At 45.7% G+C, this 17286-nt stretch overlaps 1 protein-coding gene across 1 annotated transcript in view; it reads left to right on the top strand.

The window, feature by feature from the left end:
• The window catches only part of su(r) (dihydropyrimidine dehydrogenase su(r)), a 34782-nt gene extending 19775 nt beyond the window's left edge, over window positions 1-15007 (top strand). Inside the window, exons 11-22 of the mRNA XM_077644128.1 lie at window positions 1738-1948; window positions 2772-2956; window positions 4090-4305; window positions 5043-5207; window positions 5676-5744; window positions 7033-7116; window positions 7208-7328; window positions 8262-8524; window positions 9108-9287; window positions 11295-11441; window positions 12185-12268; window positions 14642-15007. Of these exons, the coding sequence (XP_077500254.1) occupies window positions 1738-1948; window positions 2772-2956; window positions 4090-4305; window positions 5043-5207; window positions 5676-5744; window positions 7033-7116; window positions 7208-7328; window positions 8262-8524; window positions 9108-9287; window positions 11295-11441; window positions 12185-12268; window positions 14642-14899 (1983 nt within the window). The 3' untranslated portion in view covers window positions 14900-15007. The remainder of the gene's footprint in view (window positions 1-1737; window positions 1949-2771; window positions 2957-4089; window positions 4306-5042; window positions 5208-5675; window positions 5745-7032; window positions 7117-7207; window positions 7329-8261; window positions 8525-9107; window positions 9288-11294; window positions 11442-12184; window positions 12269-14641) is intronic.
• Window positions 15008-17286: the final 2279 nt, after the last annotated feature.

A 17286-nucleotide genomic window follows, 5' to 3' on the forward strand; every position in this document is an offset into this window, starting at 1 on the left:
ATAAAGCGGGTTTCTTTCGAAAGGCTTCCCGGTCAGCTTTGGCGGACGATGTTAGCTTTTAAGCTCAAAAAGCTGCATCGGATTTGTCGTTGCACTTAAGTGAAGATGTTCGTTAAGCCGCGCCACATGCATGGTTTCGTGGAATAAAATGTAAAAAAAAATCCAAATAAGTACCTGTTTTTCTTCGATTCAGGAAAACAGAAGTCCAAAGTCGCCTGAAGCGACTGCATTTGCCTTCAGTCTTCTTTGAAGTCTCAGCTTATTTGCTGTTGTCTTGGCCCTTAGAGTCCTTTCTATTGGAGATAATCATGCATATCGACGAGCATCATAAGCGGATTCATTAACAAAGTTTCGTAAGCTTCAATGATTGCTGCGAAAGTTTCAGTGCAGATCGTTAGGGAGTAGCGCGAACACTGGCTCTGGTTATGGCTCTAAATACTTACCTTGACCCGAGACATATGTCCCGTGCAAGGATAAAACTATACCTTTATCAGGAATCGTATCTGATTAACAGGCAATATTTCAATACTAGAAAGCGTCCCTCATAACTTGAGTCGCCTTGAGAAGTTAAACCCTATAAAACCAAAACTAATCAGTTCTAGAAATTCACCCTCGTGCCTGGAATAAATTTATGCTGCGAGAGTGCACCTGACGTTGAAACGTCAGCAGTGCGGATGTTGTACACGAGATGTTGGTTTAGTGGATGATTTGACGCCACCAACAGCGGTGAAAAGACACGACAAGATTCTTTGCGAAGCCCGTTACGGGAAAAAATTGAACAGCCTTTTTGGACAGTGTGGTCTTTCACGTAAGCTGCAGAATTTAAGAAAGTATGCTTGAGTCATAACACATGAGAAGCGGACAAATATATCGTCGTGTCGCAATGCCGTATATACGTTGGGTGTGCAAAGTAACGGTTCATATTGGGCGCATCAGTCGCATTCATGTATATATACGGTATACATCATTTTGGTTCGTGTTGCCGTTACACACCATACCGTGGCAGTGCGAAGAAAAACCAGTCATCGACGATCACACTCACTGTCAACATTTAATGCGAAAGCATTTCTAGGCGATTTCGATCGGTGCTTTCGGGTCATCAAAACGTGTCGGCAGTAGTTGTAACGTTCTTGAAGAGGTAGCATCAAACGAGTGGTTTCAAAGGAAAGAGAACGATGTGAGGATTCTGCGCCAAAGACATTTTCAAAATCGAAAGATTAGCTATTTAATTAGAGCCAAAAATGTCCATTAAGTGAGCGGGACCGGAGCAATAGTGGCGGCAAATTTGACAACACCGGAAGTGGGCGGTGCCAATTCGTGGCACCAAATTTGAAAGTTCAGAGAGGCAAAGAGGTGCGAAGAGAGACAAAGATTAGCAAAGAGGGGCGAGAAGGCATCAAAGCTTCCGAATTCCTCCAATGCGGGCTACCGCAGTGATCTCGAACGTTTTTTCGTTACGTTGGCGTGACTCCTTCCACTTCATGGAATTTTGTGGTCGTTTAACGTTCAATGCTGACGCACTGCGTTGTTCATAAAAGGGCCCCACTATTTTGAAAAATACGAGTCCATGTATCTTGCGTCTGGACTGGCAACAGTGTGCGGCTCCTCGCATGCTAAAAGCTCACATTGTGTGCTGACTCTTGAACACTAATGGTACCCGTTCGTGAGAAGCCGATTTAAGTCGGCATGCTCTTAAGCCCATGATGCACTGTTGTTCTACGTCATACCGCCTTCCAGATGGAGCTGGCCAAAGAGGAAAAGTGCGAGTTCCTGCCGTTCCTGGCACCGAGAAACCTTCTGGTGCACGAGGGCCGCATCAAGGGCATGGAGTTCCTGAGGACGGAACAGACCGAGGACGGCAGCTGGATTGAGGACGAAGAGCAGGTGGTGCGGCTGAAGGCGGACTTCATCATTTCCGCCTTCGGATCCACGTTGGGAGATATGTCAGGTAGCGTATTCGAGAACGATGGTGTGTCTCACAGACTTATGAAGCACCTTTTTACCGCGCGAAAATAGGAATAATCCCAGGCAGCACAGGTAATTGGTACAACATTGAGAAAAAATGGTTTCACACTGGTCCTTTGTAGGATCAGCATTTTCCGATACATTTTTAATTTTGGATCAATTACCTGCGCTGCTTGGGAAGACTGTGCTCAAGTGCTCAAGTGTTCCCGTTAAGCGTGGTCCGTCCTGTACATTCAATTGTACGTGACCTTTCTCTAACTAGTATTTAGTCATTATTCAATGCTGTTACTCATAATGCCGAGAGAGGGCGCTTAATTGCGCGGGCTTTCTTATGCCGGGCGAGTGATTCGAAACACTTAAAAAGAATTGTCCCGTCAAACACGCCTGGTTCAGGGGAGGTGCTGTACTATGTGTGCCCGATGATTTAGTTGTTAGTTATTTAGTGAATACCTACAAATGCTGAAGGCTTTGCGCAGGGAAGACATGAAACAACAGAGAGGAGGTAACACCTTTCTTCTTAGTAACAAATAAAGCCGTTCAAACGTGAATATTACAAATAACATATGTACAACAAGAAATGTAAATTCATGCACATGCGAACCTGAATAAAGCGTTGAAATTAAATTCCAAGAAGTACTTAAAGCCCAAAATGTTGACGAGGTTCTTTGGTAGCATGCTCCACCCTATGATCGAAATTAAACAAACAGTTAAAGAAGCTATTTTGTCTTTTTATTTCCATGCTGCAAGACTTCTGTTTGTCGCATCTTAAGTTGGACCTTAGAGCTATTGAAACCTTGCCTTTCCAGTTGTGGAGGCGCTTAGTCCGCTGAAGCTAAACAAATACGGGCAGCCCGAAGTCGACACGAAGACGATGCAGTCGAGTGAGCCATGGGTGTTCTGCGGGGGAGACTTGGCCGGAGTCTCCGAGACCACCGTGGAGGCCGTCAACGACGGAAAGACAGCCTCCTGGCACATACACAAGTACTTGCAGGTTGGTTGTGGAAATCCCTAGTTCTATTGCGCTGACCTCTAATTAGGATGCGATAGTTATACACGGTCATCGGATGAGTACATCGCTATATATGCTTTAGGTGCATTAGTAAAGCAGGCGTTGGGGGTATTTAGCTTTCGACTTAGGATACAGTTTTTACGTCATTGTGTAGACTTGTAAAACCTAAAAAATACCTCTAAATAAAAAGTGCGGCAAAACTAAGAAATTCCGGATTCATGACAACTATATACTGCAGTTGTGAAAAAAAAGGAATAAGCAGAATATTTTCTAACCTGCCGTGATGGCTCAGTGGTTAGGGCACTCGGCTACTGATTCGGAGTTCCCGGGTTCGAACCCGACCTCGGCTGCTGCGTTTTTATGGAGGCAAAAACGCTAAGGCGCCCGTGTGCTGTGCGATGTCAGTGCACGTTAAAGATCCCCAGGTAGTCGAAATTATTCCAGAGCCCTACACAAAGGCACCTCTTTCTTCCTTTCGTCTTTCACTCCCTCCTTTATCCCTTACCTTACGGCGCGGTTCATGTGTCCAACGATATATGAGACAGGTACTGCGCCATTTTCGTTTCCCGGAAAACCAATTATTATTATTAGAATATTTTCTTCATGATGTCCATTAAAAACATAACCAATCAGTACTAGAAATTAACCTGTGCGGCCGGAATAAATTTATGCTTCGAGAGTGCACCTGATGCCTTGGTTCATTCTAACTTTATGTCCATGGAGGTACATTTTTATGAACCCGTTGATTGCCTGCTGTAACTTCAGCTGGCCAGCGGTATCAGCCCTTTGTTTAGAACTAAAGGGTACCTGTATATTTGTCTGGCGCTATTAGTCATGCCGTTAGCCATCAAATGCTTTTCTTTCGAGCTCTCTGTGTTAAAACATTAACAACTTAAAAAAGAAATAGGCAAAACTGTGCTGTGGAATGATGCAAAAGTGGCCTTTCATTATCAAGACTTTGACCGTGTACCATTTACTTACTCAACTCAGAGCACCCGTCGCCCCAAGCACTTACCGCGTACTGTATAGACATGTGATATGTGTTTCTAATTTTACATAAATGCTACAGGCTTACTATGATGGACTTAGCAGCCCCTTTTGAATGGTCTCTGCAGTCGCTGCACAACCTGCCTGTGCCTGCGGTACCCGAGCTGCCTCGCTTCTACACGCCCATAGACTTGGTGGACCTCAGTGTGGAATTCTGTGGCCTCAAGTTCAAGAACCCCTTCGGGTTGGCCAGTGCCCCTCCTACAACCTCAAGCGCCATGATCCGGCGCGCTTTCAAAGCTGGCTGGGGCTTCGCGCTCACTAAGACCTTCGGCCTGGACAAGGCAAGTCACTAACATTCCAGAACTGAGGGCAGAACCGAAAGGTTAACAGCGGGTAGAACAAGCCTGACGATGCATACCACATTTCATGGCGTTGGACTATATGATTTCCTTTATATTGTGCACTACGACCATTATATTAGGTGCGAGAATTGAGAGATGTTACAATAAAATTAATGTTAACAATGTCACCTTTCCCATGAGCGCGTCACTTTTCGACGTAGCTTCCGCGAACGGCTGTCCACTTGCAGCCTCAGAGCGCTGGCCTTTGCATGCGCTCATATAACAAATGAGGACAAATATTGACGTCACCATGCGTTACGTTCCGTCGGTGGTCCTCTTTATGGCATGCGAACCGCGCACCTTTCAAATGCTCTTTATTCTGTGAAATATCGAAGAGTGCGTTGGTGTGAGGTCCGGTCTGTAAGGTGGGCCAGGCAGGTGGGTGATTGCTCAATACCTCATTAGTAATACTGTAAATCAGCGCCGCTAGGCCAGTAAAGCTTTCGCTTTGAAAGAAATAAAGACTTATAGGGGATTTCTCATCATTTTAATCTGGCTGAAGAGTCTATAGAAGACTTCTGGACGTATGAAAGCTTTACCCCATGCGGAATGGGGGGGAGTTAGGCGTAAAGGTTTGTGGATCGCCGCCGAATTTCATTCCTCGGATTCTCCTCAAAAGCCTTTGCATGTCCTCATATTGAACTGTTTTAAGGTAAAAGAAAGCTCTGTTTGCGCAGGATGTCGTGACAAACGTGTCGCCTCGCATCATTCGCGGGTCGACCTTCGGGCACACCTACGGACCCGGTCAGGGCTCTTTCCTGAACATCGAACTCATCAGCGAAAAAACTTCAGCTTACTGGTGTGGCAGCATAGCTGAACTCAAGAGGGACTTCCCCGACCACGTAAGTTGTGCTTATAAGAGACTCTTCATTTCATGATGATTTTTGTCTGTATCTGCACTGATAAAATATCTGTAGTTATTCTGCAAATCTGAAATCTGCAATGAGAAGTAAGCCCTTTCAGTGCAGTCATTCAATCTTGCTTTTGTTTTGCTGTAAGCAAGCTATCAACCGCTTTGCGAAACCAATCACTATGAAGCCTAGTGCATATGAAAGCACAAGTTCAAGTGAAGCGTTATCGAAATAAATTTAGGCAGTTTTTGAGTTCAAATACTTCGTTAATTGACCAAATTGTATGGTATTCACCCGTTTGCAGCTTGTATGTCGTATAATTAGGCACAACGTTAATTCATTCTTTCAGGCAGCAGAATACTATCTGTTCATATCGGTGCTTCGAATGCCTGATCGTAACAATTTTTATTTCGCTAGATAGATACAGTACGTTGAAATAGCACGATATACTTCTTCCAGATTGTGATCGCCAGCATCATGTGCACTTTCAACGAGGAGGACTGGACGGAGCTTGCGAAACGTGCTGAGGTAACAACGGGAATTTCCACTTTCGCGTTAGATTTCTTTTTCGCAGCTTGTTATATATCCTTACTTATTGCTTATTTTAAAGGTGTTTGGCAAAATGGTTATTTTAAAACCAAATTAACGTTTTGAACCACCACTTCTTCGCCTTGTTCCTTTATTGTTGTCTTTAAACGAGCTTTTTTCAAGGGTACACTTGTGCTACCGTGCTGCAGCCGTTGCTTCATTGCATGCACCCTCGCTATTATAGCATGCCTGCTTGCCGTGACGCATATATTCAGCATCTCGTCAAGGATCTCAAACCACTACTTGAAAAGATGCTTCAATTTCTCCTTGACTTCTTCACATTAAACAAAAAAGCTTAGAGACACGAAGTAGAAATAACCATACAGCTAGCTATTTTCCACAAACAATTATTTATATGGCGTTCTAGCTCAACACTCTCCTCGATCAGCAACCATGAACCGATAACCTGTATGACCCAACAGCGCCTTTACAGTGGTAGATGCACAGATGCCTGCCAACACTGAGCCCTTCGGAACCATCTGCGCATGGCTCCTCGCCAAAGTGGATCGCACCGTGCTAAAGCTTTCATACATGCACAATTCAACTGAGCAGCAAGTTAGTCTTTCTTTGCCATGGCCGCACTTACAACGCAGTAATTACTCAGAGAAATTTAGCCTTCTATTCTGTATTGCTTTGTTATGTGCGTAGGCACTAGATATTCTCTTGGTTAAACGGTGTCACCGTCTTATGTCGTTACCAAAACCTTCGCACATGATATTTAAGCAGGTAATAACGCCCACGAAAGGCGTTGAGTGCCGCGGTGGCTCAGTGGTTAGGGCGCTCGACTACTGAGCCGGAGTTACCGGGTTTGAACCCAACCGTGGCGGCTGCGTTTTTATGGAGGAAAAACGCTAAGGCGCCCGTGTGCTGTGCGATGTCAGTGCACGTTAAAGATCCCCAGGTGGTCGAAATTATTCCGGAGCCGTCCACTACGGCACCTCTTTCTCCCTTTCTTCTTTCACTCCCTCCTTTATACTGTCCCTTACGGCGCGGCTCAAGTGTCCAACGATATATGAGACAGATACTGCACCATTTCCTTTCCCCAAAAACCAATTATTATATGAGCGCTCTCCAGTGCGCACCAAATGTCGCCGTAACATTCAGGTACGCCTGAACCATAAGAGGCGCCGTCCATAACCGTACACTCTAGGCGTTTTTGAGAGAGTTCATATCTTCACAATGTACCAATCACAAAAAAACTAAAGGGAGTTCCCGGTATCTTATTTAGGCAGCCGGAGCAGATGCGCTGGAACTGAACCTCTCATGTCCACATGGAATGGGCGAAAGGGGAATGGGACTGGCTTGCGGGCAGGTAAGGCGCACGTCTATGACAGTTATGAGCTTTACGCTATGGGAAAATATATTTGAACTTAGAAGGTGCTTTTTTTTAACATTCTTTTAAGGATCCGGAGCTGGTTCGAAACATTTGCCTCTGGGTGCGGAAGGCTGTGAAGATTCCTTTCTTTGCCAAGCTTACTCCAAATGTCACCAACGTTGTCACAATTGCAAAGGCAGCCTACGAAGGTAAGTGGCTTAACCTACAGAAGGCGATATAAATAAGTTTATGAATAAGCAGGGCACTTGTAATTTAAGTTGCAGCGGAGAAGGTAACTAAACATGCATCCTTCGCTACATGGAGCATTCCCGTAATATGACGCCTGCTAAAGAGCATAGACAATAAGAAAGAAAAAAGCAGCGTCGCCAGTGTACAGTGCTTTTAAACATTTTTCTCTTGGTAGAAGAAGCGACCGTTTTTGTAGGCTGCAGACGAGGCTACAGCGCAATAACGCAGTGTCTAATGCTCGTTAAAGGAAGTCCTTCAGCCAGTGACGGTGACCTGGCAGATGATTGGTAGGTGCCTCCACGAATTGGGATTAACCGCAACGTCATGACAATCGGTCATCGCGGTTAGCTGGAGGTCGTCCTTTGAGGCGTATTTGCAGCTGCGTTCCTTAGTCGCGTATGCCACTTTAGTGGAAATCAGTATCTAAGGTAAATGGCTCGACTGTATGTCTTGTTATCGCGATTACTCATTTCAGTGCCTTGCTTATGGATTACATAGTTGCTATGCTATTTTCCTACCAGAACTGTACATTTTGGATTTTATTTGCAATCAGCAGTTAGCGTCTTCACGTGGATGACATTCATAAATGCTCTACTTTGTTCCCGAAAAAAAGTGTACTTTTTCCGTACAATTCTCCAATGTACCCCCATATTTCAAGACCAATGTTCTAAACTCAAGTTTTGCATCGGCTACTGATTCCAGCAACAAATCCTACGAATCTGAAAAAGCGGTGATAAGCAAAGTGGTTCGGCCACCTTACTAAGGCTATCTTCCTAATTAGAGACATTTTTTCACGTTTTCTTCGGGAACGAGCAATGCACTTAAGGCCAATTTAAATACTCCACCTATGGAGCGCAGCGTTGAACGCTGCCTGAATCGTTCCTCTACTGCAGGCAAGGCCGACGGTGTCACGGCAGTGAACACGGTGTCGGGCCTCATGAGCCTCAAGTACAACAACGACCCGTGGCCGGGCGTCGGTGTCGAGAAGCGGACCACGTACGGTGGCGTGTCGGGCAACGCCATACGGCCCATCGCACTGAAGGCCGTGTCAGCCATCGCCCGAGCGCTGCCGGGATTCCCCATCCTGGCGACGGGAGGCATCGACTCCGCAGAGGCCGGCTACCAGTTCCTGCAGGCTGGCGCCTCCGTACTACAGGCGAGCCCCATAGTTTCGATTTCGCGCGGTTGCTGGAAGGTTTACTGCCTGTTTTCAGAGTGATAGCTGTAAATGTGGCGGGAGGTTCTTGTACACTGGCGATATATACGGATGGCTGAGAGAGTAACGCAACATCTTCGGCAGTACTTGCAATCTCTAAGTCTATGAGACACCTTATAATAAGGGTGCATGCATCTTCTTCTGCACGCGCTCTATCCTTTTTATAATGTCTTTCCTTTTTGTCCCTAATCGTCTCCCACTCACGGAGGATGGCAAACCGGGCCTGGGTTCCGTTCCCCTCACTGTCTTTTTTAATCTACAATCTCTCCTTCGTTTCCTGAATTTCCTGCGGCGTTCTCCTAGTAATAGTGCAGCACTGCTCCAAGTCGACGTAGTCGTCTTTCGACCAATGAGAACGTGCCGTTTTTGAGGTCATATTAGCTAGGGCTGTTTTCTGCGGTCATGGGAGCTGCTTATTTTGGAAAGGATGGATGCCGTACGTTAACAGCTGACAGTCATCCTCTCCAGAGAGGACTAACAGCCTCAACTTTTTCTCATGCTGTACTTGGTCTTGTTTTGTTAGGTGTGCAGTTCGGTGCAGAACCAGGACTTCACCGTGATCGAGGACTACCTGACTGGCCTCAAGGCAGCCCTGTACGTGAAGAACCTAGAAGGCATGGAATCGTGGGACGGACAATCACCCCCAGTTCGGCCGCACCAGAAAGGAAAGCCGGTGGTCAAACCTTCTAGGCTTGGAAGCCAGGTAAAAAATAGCCAAGACGTGGACTGGTGAAGGCTCACACCATCTAACGACTGCCGATTGCTTCTTCATAAGCATATATCAAACATTTTGTTCGTGCCTACCAAATAGATACTCATCTCTTGGCCGCTTGAATTTACGCTCTCTGAAATTTAAAGTTTGTTTCATATAAGGGAGGCTCAGCGTTTTAGTAGCAACACTGAGCTATCTGAACGAGTTAAGCAAACATTTATGTAGGTTCTGTCAGTCGTTTGACGCGAAACTTAAAGGAACAGCAAAATATTTATAATAATAATAGAAGCTGCGCAAACAAATAGAGGACAAGCGAGACAGAACTAAAGAGGTGATTAAGATAGTCTAGAGCACTGTAGACGTGTGCTTCGGAGGCAACGAAGTGAGGTATTAGCACAGCAGCTGTGGTAGGACCAGGGTGTGCCTACACAGTTTTTATGTATATTCAACGATGCACGGCCTCAAGTATTATCTTGGGAACTCAGAACCTGATTTATAATTTCGCTTCCTTCCCTCCGCAGAAGCCCGCTTGAGCTCCCTAGGCACATGTGATCACCTCTGTACATACACATTTTTTCTCCAGATTTCTTTAATCTGGAGCCATGCATCAACTATCCCGTCAAAATATTCTGCTACAGTAAAATACTTGGATATAAACAAAATTGTAAAACAAGAAATAATTATAATTAGACTGCCGCGAAGTACCTCTAGGGCTTCACTGCACATCTACAGAACTTCATACCTCTGTCGTAGAAAAAGAATTTGCCCTCGTCCGGTGCTCGAACCTGGGACGAACGCCCCATCAGAGCCATTGCTCCACTAACGAAATTTACCAAGACGGCAGGTAGCTTGCAGGGCGAGTACGAATTACTGAGAAAACTTAAGAAATACGAGAACGTTGTGCAGCTTTTCTTCGTAGGCGGACGGCTTTATTATGTCATAAGCCGCATTTACATGAATGTGATAGCAGCGAATCGCATCAGCTTTTTACCGCATCGCATTCATGTAAACGGTGATGATGCGCTAGGAAAGCGTGTCGCATCACCAGACGGGGATAAATCGAGAATGGCGAATCGACTTCAGGGGTTAATGGAAACAGGCTTAGAGGTGTCCCTCTTCCTCCCTGTCGTGGCTATACAGTACACCCTCCCCCCTCCCTAGCCGGATAAAAAAGCACACTTTGCTCAAGATGGGGGTGACTGGACCCCTCTGTCGCGTGCAATGGGCGAAAGGTGTCCCGCCAGACTTGATGCGGCACGTGCAAAGAGTAGCGCGTCGGCTCCGCACGGTACGCTAGGAAATGCGATGCGCTACTGTCGCATTAATGTAAACGCGGCTACATTCTTCGGGGAACTATTCCCTAATAGAATTATATTTAGTATCGGAGTATTCCTCTCTTACCCTTTTTCTAGGAAATTTAACAGTGGCAGCATAGTGATACGCGGACAGCAGGACCATCTCGCGACGCCGGGGACTTTGTGTAAAATGTTACTTGTAATTAATGAATTTTAGCGAGATTTGTTTAGTGCTCGGGTGTGGTTCACTTTGTTTTTTCTCTGTTTCAACATCAATTTTGCAGTTCTTCTTGTGAGCTTGTATCGTGGGCTCGTCGATATTCACAGAAATTATTTCGAGAAAGGCCAAGCGAGCAAAATCAAAAGGCGCATGTAAATGTCGGAATATTTGAAAAGTATATGAAAACTCGGAGCATGCACAGTTATAGAGGAAATGTTGGCAGAAGGTGTGCATTGCTGAAATCGTAATCGGTTATGTGCCGAAGAAAGCTGCAGTGTGTGTGCGGTATATAATGTTGAAGCACGTAGTGACTGTACGCAGGCAAACATAGTAGAGAAGTGCGCAAGGAGGGAGTAAAAAAAAACACGAAGACGTTTGTCCCAAATTTTCAATCATTAGCAACGGCTTTGTATAAGAATAGCAATTGCATTACCACAATAGCCGACAAAGCCGCCTCATGTGTGCTCTGACGCTGTGTTCCAGACTCTACCAAACTTCGGGCCATACCTACATAAGAAGGAAGCTCTTGTGGCGGAAGAGAAACTCGCAGATGACCTGCTTTCCGAGGACAAAGCTGCAGCAGCAGTCCGGGATATCAGGCAACTCAAAGGAAAGCTACCAAACGTTCAGGTAAGGATGGTTCTTGCATTATACTACAACGTATTCCTGACTGCGAGGCTACTGTCGCTCATGGCTATGTTGCTCACAGGTCTGGGATTAAACATGGGCGTCGATACCTAGATTTTGATGGAGGTTGAGTGAAAAAGCGCCTGGTTATTGATATTTGGAGTTGTTTAGAGAACCCCAAGAAGTGAAATCAATTCGGAAGCCCTCCACTGCGGCGTTCCTTGAAGCCTAAAGTGTGGGTTTAGCCACCAGAAAGCTAACACACAAGTGAAACTTCGATTCATAAGAAAAAAAACACAAAAGAAAGAACGAAATGGGTATTTCGGTCAAACTCTTTGCTAGCAAGCTCTGCCCTTGGTTATTAGGCTCGTCAGTTAACTGGGGGACCCGCACTGACAGTAAGACAATAACCACATTTACTAGCCGATCACCATCCCTTGTAGCTCACAAAAAAGGGCTTTAGAACGTTCGAATGTTGACAAAACTGCATGTTTCGTGCCTTTTCATTCTGCTATACTGGTAGTCGACAGTTGAAGCGGTGCTTATGCAACTAATGATCTGATACCCGCACTAGAAAATTGGGCTAGTGAAATATTACTGAGACGTAAGAATTCAGTATCGCCGTACATGATTATGGTGGTTGATTGACTGTACATCCAATGCCACAAAAAAAAAAACATGGTCAGGACTATTCTGCCAAGAGGTGTAATGTCTCACTCGCGTTGTCTTGGTCTTCGTGACTGCAGGATGTGATTGGTGCGTCGCTAAAGAAGATAGGCACCTTCGGAGACCTCGACATCACCGAACACGTTGTGGCTCTCATCGACGAGGTAAGATTTCAGTCGTGGTCTTGGGGCACAAAGCGTTCTTTAGCAGCGTCTAGATTGCTGGTTTTGTGTATATTAAAAAAGTAGACATTATTAATGTATTTTACTACATATAATCATAGACAAACGCTGTGAAAAGTGCAGTTATTACACCGGAACTCAACGAGACAACCGTCTTGATAATATGGCCGGAATTCTGCACTTATAATTCCTCAACGCAGCCCCCCAAAAGAAAGGAATAAAATTTCGTGATGGTAGGTTGAAATAGTAGGCTCGACCATAGCGCATGAGAAGCGAAAAACGCGCTTGAAAATTTCTGTTTCGGTTGGTCACCTTTCAAGGACTTCTCCATGGCGAGTCATTTCCACTCTAAGAGGCTCCTCTATGAATTAGCACTCAGTTCAGCTGTCAAAATGCGAGAGTTCAACGAAGCCTCGTAAAGTAACTGAACAGACGAGGAGTTAGGCTTGGTTTTTTCAAGGTTAAGTCATGAAATGAGGCAGAGACTTATTAACTTGTAGTGGGTCCGGCTGACGCATGCCCGTATATGTCACAAAGGACGAATTACACAAATGTCACAAAGGATGATTTCGCAGGATGAATCGGACGATGAAGGCAGCTTTTACCAATCAACTACGTTCTCCCAGAAGAGCACTAACCAGCTGCTTCATGTCAATGGATGCTGCATCTCCTTTTTTTTTTTTGTCCGAAAGATTTTTTCGAAGGTCCATATGTCGGACTCCTGTCTAATAACGTCCGCTAGAAATCTGCGCATATTCTTCATTGCATCAAAGATGTGGAATGCACGGCACTCTGCCCTATATTTTTGTAATTTACATGAACCGATAAGACTCGTAATGCGCAACTGCAGCGACGGCTTCTCCTTTAACAAAGTTTACCAAACGCTCACCACACGCAGGACTCAGATCACAATACATACTACGACAGAGCTAGAGGCGCAACACATCAATAACTTTAACTGGGAATGTCGGAATAGGGATTTGTGAAGAATACTGAATAGCAACAGGAGTATAAAAAAATAAAAACCCTCTTCTACTAAGTCAACAATAGCTATAAAGCAATCAATAATTAGTACAGTCGCAATAACACTGTATGATGCTAAAAGAGACGCGAAGAGAAAGATTAAGGGCTGCGAGGCTAAGCAGAACAAAGTTCCGGTTAGATTAAGGGCTGCGACACTAAGCAGAACAGAGTATCGGTTAGATTAAGGGCAGCGAGTCTAAGCAGAACACAGTTCCGGTTGACTACCCTCAGCGGAGGAAGCGAAAAAGGTATGTTAGAAAGAAAGAGTTGGACAACGGAATAATCAAGGGCATCAAGGTGGGCACATGAGGATCTGTTTACGGCACAGTCATAACCTGTTTCACAAGCACGGTATTCTGAAGGAATGGAACAACATTTGGCAAACCTCAGCGACTAACGATCGATGTGGCCACCGTGCGATTACTTCGCTCTCTATGAGCGGGCCATTGCGAAGCCGTTCTATTTCACAGCACAGCAGAGGGACAGAATTAAGGAAAGTTAGGGAGGTTAACGGAGCTACGCCTGGTTGGTTATGTGCCTCCTTCGCCAAAAGTAACCAGGCTGCCCGGTTTGCTTCTCAGCTGAGCAGTGGAACAGTCATCACACCCATCAAACTATACATCACTGTGAGGTAAGGGGACCCTTTTTCTCACCTTAAAATACATTTTGGTCTTTAGGATATCCGTAAGGGTTCCACTATATGAGGGAGGAGCAAACCATGCAGCCTGGTTACTTTTGGCAAAGACTGCATGTGCAGTCGTGAGCAAAAGTGGTATTTAACACGCAACCGGTGGCGGAGCTCTGCAAAACTGTATTGCAATGTCATATAGCAATAGCTATCTGGGATCGAGACAATCGTAGTGGTTCCCCACTTTAGCTGAAAACATGTCCGTTAGCTAGGCGCGATGCGTCACGCTTGTTCTCTCGGTGTTCATTGCGTCTGCATGCTTTCTCTCGGTGTTTAAAGAGGAAAGATCAGCTCAATGTAAGTAGCATGTCGACCATGTTGTCCCTCGGTATTCCAAGACAAAGAAAGCCCAAAGTGCATCTACAGTGGGGTACTGAAGCCTGTAGCTTTTCTTAAGGAGTATCTTGGTGACGTTCCTAGCTGACGACAATTGAGGCCACTTCCCAGAACCTTGGCATCCATTAGGGGGCGCTAGATCAAAGGGCGGAGTGCTTTCTTCAGACACGTTTCTTGATTGTCAAAGCAGAGAAAGCAGAAAAATGACAATAAGACAATATTCTAAAGCCAACTTTGTTGGAAAAGAGAAGGTAGTGCTGTTGGGCGTGCAGTGCCACTGATGAGATATGCGACCATTTACTTCGCAGGACATGTGCATCAACTGCGGCAAATGCTACATGACCTGCAACGACTCGGGCTACCAGGCCATCGAGTTCGACGCCGAAACGCACCTGCCCACAGTTACGGACACCTGCACCGGGTGTACCCTATGCCTATCAGTGTGCCCCATCCCGGAGTGCATCCAGATGGTGCGCCGCACAACACCCATCGCCCCCAAGAGGGGCGTTCCCTTCGACCAGACCGAGAAGTTCCTGAAAACTCGGTTCCCAATGCTGGCGCAGTGATCCGCTTCTCGTGACAGCTGGCTGCTGTATATAAGGCAACTGTCATATGCCTCGCTCGGCATGGTCTTTGATGTGTCTGCAGTAAATGCTTTTATATGAATGCCTCAATACTATTCCTTTTACCTTTACTAAGCCGACTATCATAGTTCCAACTCTCGTTTGCTCTTACTGTGCAGAGGTCGAATCTAATAATTTGCAATTCTATAAGCCATTTTTAAACGTCCATTTCCTTTCTTCTTATCCCACTCCTTTCTACAATGCCCGTCGGATTTCGAGAGGATTTAGGTAGATAAATAAGTGTAGTAAGAGGCGACAATGGTAAAGACATCTGCGAGGGCAGCAGTATATTGTTGGAAGGGAACCCGCTTTGTTAGGGGCACGTCAACTTTCTCTGCGTAGAAAAGAAAAAAAAATCGGGGAATTATATACGGTAAAGAGGAAATGAGTTACACGAAGCCGCAATGAATAAAGCAGGACAGAAGTATCAATGGTGATAATGTGATCAATGCGGGCGCTTTGCTTTGCTAAAATCATGGTGCGTAATCACGCCAGATTGCAAAAATGACATGTTTTGCCGTAAAATGACAACGTGGTGTCCTCGCTCTTGCCCGAGCTTAATTAATATCTATGTGTCTTCATGGTAGAGAAATTACCGGCAGGATAATACCAAGGTTAATCTCACGATAGTTAGCAAGAAACTCAACTTACCTCCTGCTGCATCATTATCAATTCGAACAAGAGGAAGTGTCCGCGTTCAGCGTGGAAACGCCGCTACCACCAGAAACCTGTTCACTCATTGCAGCATCAGACAACTTCATTTCTACAGCAGAGGCACGTTTGAGGGTGCTTACATCTTCGATGCTGGAGCTTATAGTGATGTCATAGTTCTCAATTCTCGTGGGAGCCAAGCTCAAGTTAAGTCATGTTCAAGAAAACTGAAATTTGTACTTCTCCACTTGCTCTGCAACAATTACTATTAAATGTTCGCGTTCAAGCTGACGACAAAAAGGTTGGTTAATTTTTCCTTTTTAACTGACAAATTAAGAGCGTTAAAAAAATACCCTGATCCGGTCACGACGACCGCCTATAACCCTGCAGTAGTGGAATCTTCTTTGAGCGCGTTGTCGTTTGGTAAAGCTTGGCACAAGTTTGCTGAAATAATCGGTATACACCCTCTTAATGGCCTTAGTCAAAATCGCAACCCTAGGAAAATTGCAAGCAATGCAGTAAAGGTTGATATATTTTGTTTTCATATTTTCCACAGCTATCGCTCAAGCACATATTTTGAAACATACTTTGTGAAGGCTTTGGGACGGATCTGTTGCTGAGCTAGTTGGCACATTTACGCATAAAGCCGCAGCGGTGGCTGAGTGGTTGCGGCGCTCGGCTGCCGGCCCGAAAGACGCGGGTTCGATCCCGGCCGCGGCGGTAGAATTTCGATGGAGGCGAAATTCTAGAGGCCCGTGCACAGAGCGATGTCACTGCACGTTAAAGAACCCCAGAGGGTCGAAATTTCCGGAGCCCTTCACTACGGCGTCTCTCATAGCCTGAGTCGCTTTGGAACGTTAAACCCCTATAAACCAAATAAACCAAACATTTACGCATAATGTTCTGGCGTGAAGAAGGACACCCAAACAGAGATAAACAGAGAAAGACACACATCTCCGTGTGTGTTCTTCATGGCAGATATTGCTATTTATGAGTACGTATAAACCAGCCCCCCCCCCTCCCTCCCCCCCCCCCCCCCCCCAAACAAGACTTTCAGAAAGCTACTACCACATTCCAACATGTGGGAGAAAGGAAAAAAAGACAATCTACCGCATATGCGCATGCCCAAACATGCAAAACAAACTTTAGGAACGTGCTCAGAAACCTGAAACAGCTCTCTCTAAGTTAATTCGGTGCTCGAGGAGGCAGGTAACGCGCTTAAAAGTGAACTCAATTTGCTTAAGCACTCGTGGCAAATTTACGACTAGAATAAGAAGCCATATATCCACGACGCGTACGCCTACTCGGAACAGCGCTCCCTCTCAGGCGCACTATGACGCGTCGCGAGAAATGGGAGCAAGCTCAGACCTCCTTCTCTCTCTCTCTATCCCCCCCCCCCCTTTTACCCCCGGACTGCTTCCCATCAGGGCAGACAGCGCTCGCTGCGAACAGTGAAAGGGGCCGTAAAAGATACACAAACTGCCGCGGAGCGTAGTCGGCTTCACGCTTTTACTGTGGGCCCTTCTTGGAAAACACTTCGTGTGGAGCTCATAAAAGCTCAGCATAGTAGACACGCTCTCACACGCCGCCTACACATACACACAAACAGACGCACGCTCTCACAATCTCACACCAGCTGGTGGCGTCGTATGGGCTAGTAAATACATGCACCGCTCTGG

Source organism: Amblyomma americanum, chromosome 11 (assembly GCF_052857255.1).
Source record: "Amblyomma americanum isolate KBUSLIRL-KWMA chromosome 11, ASM5285725v1, whole genome shotgun sequence".
Taxonomy (NCBI): Eukaryota; Metazoa; Arthropoda; class Arachnida; order Ixodida; family Ixodidae; genus Amblyomma; species Amblyomma americanum.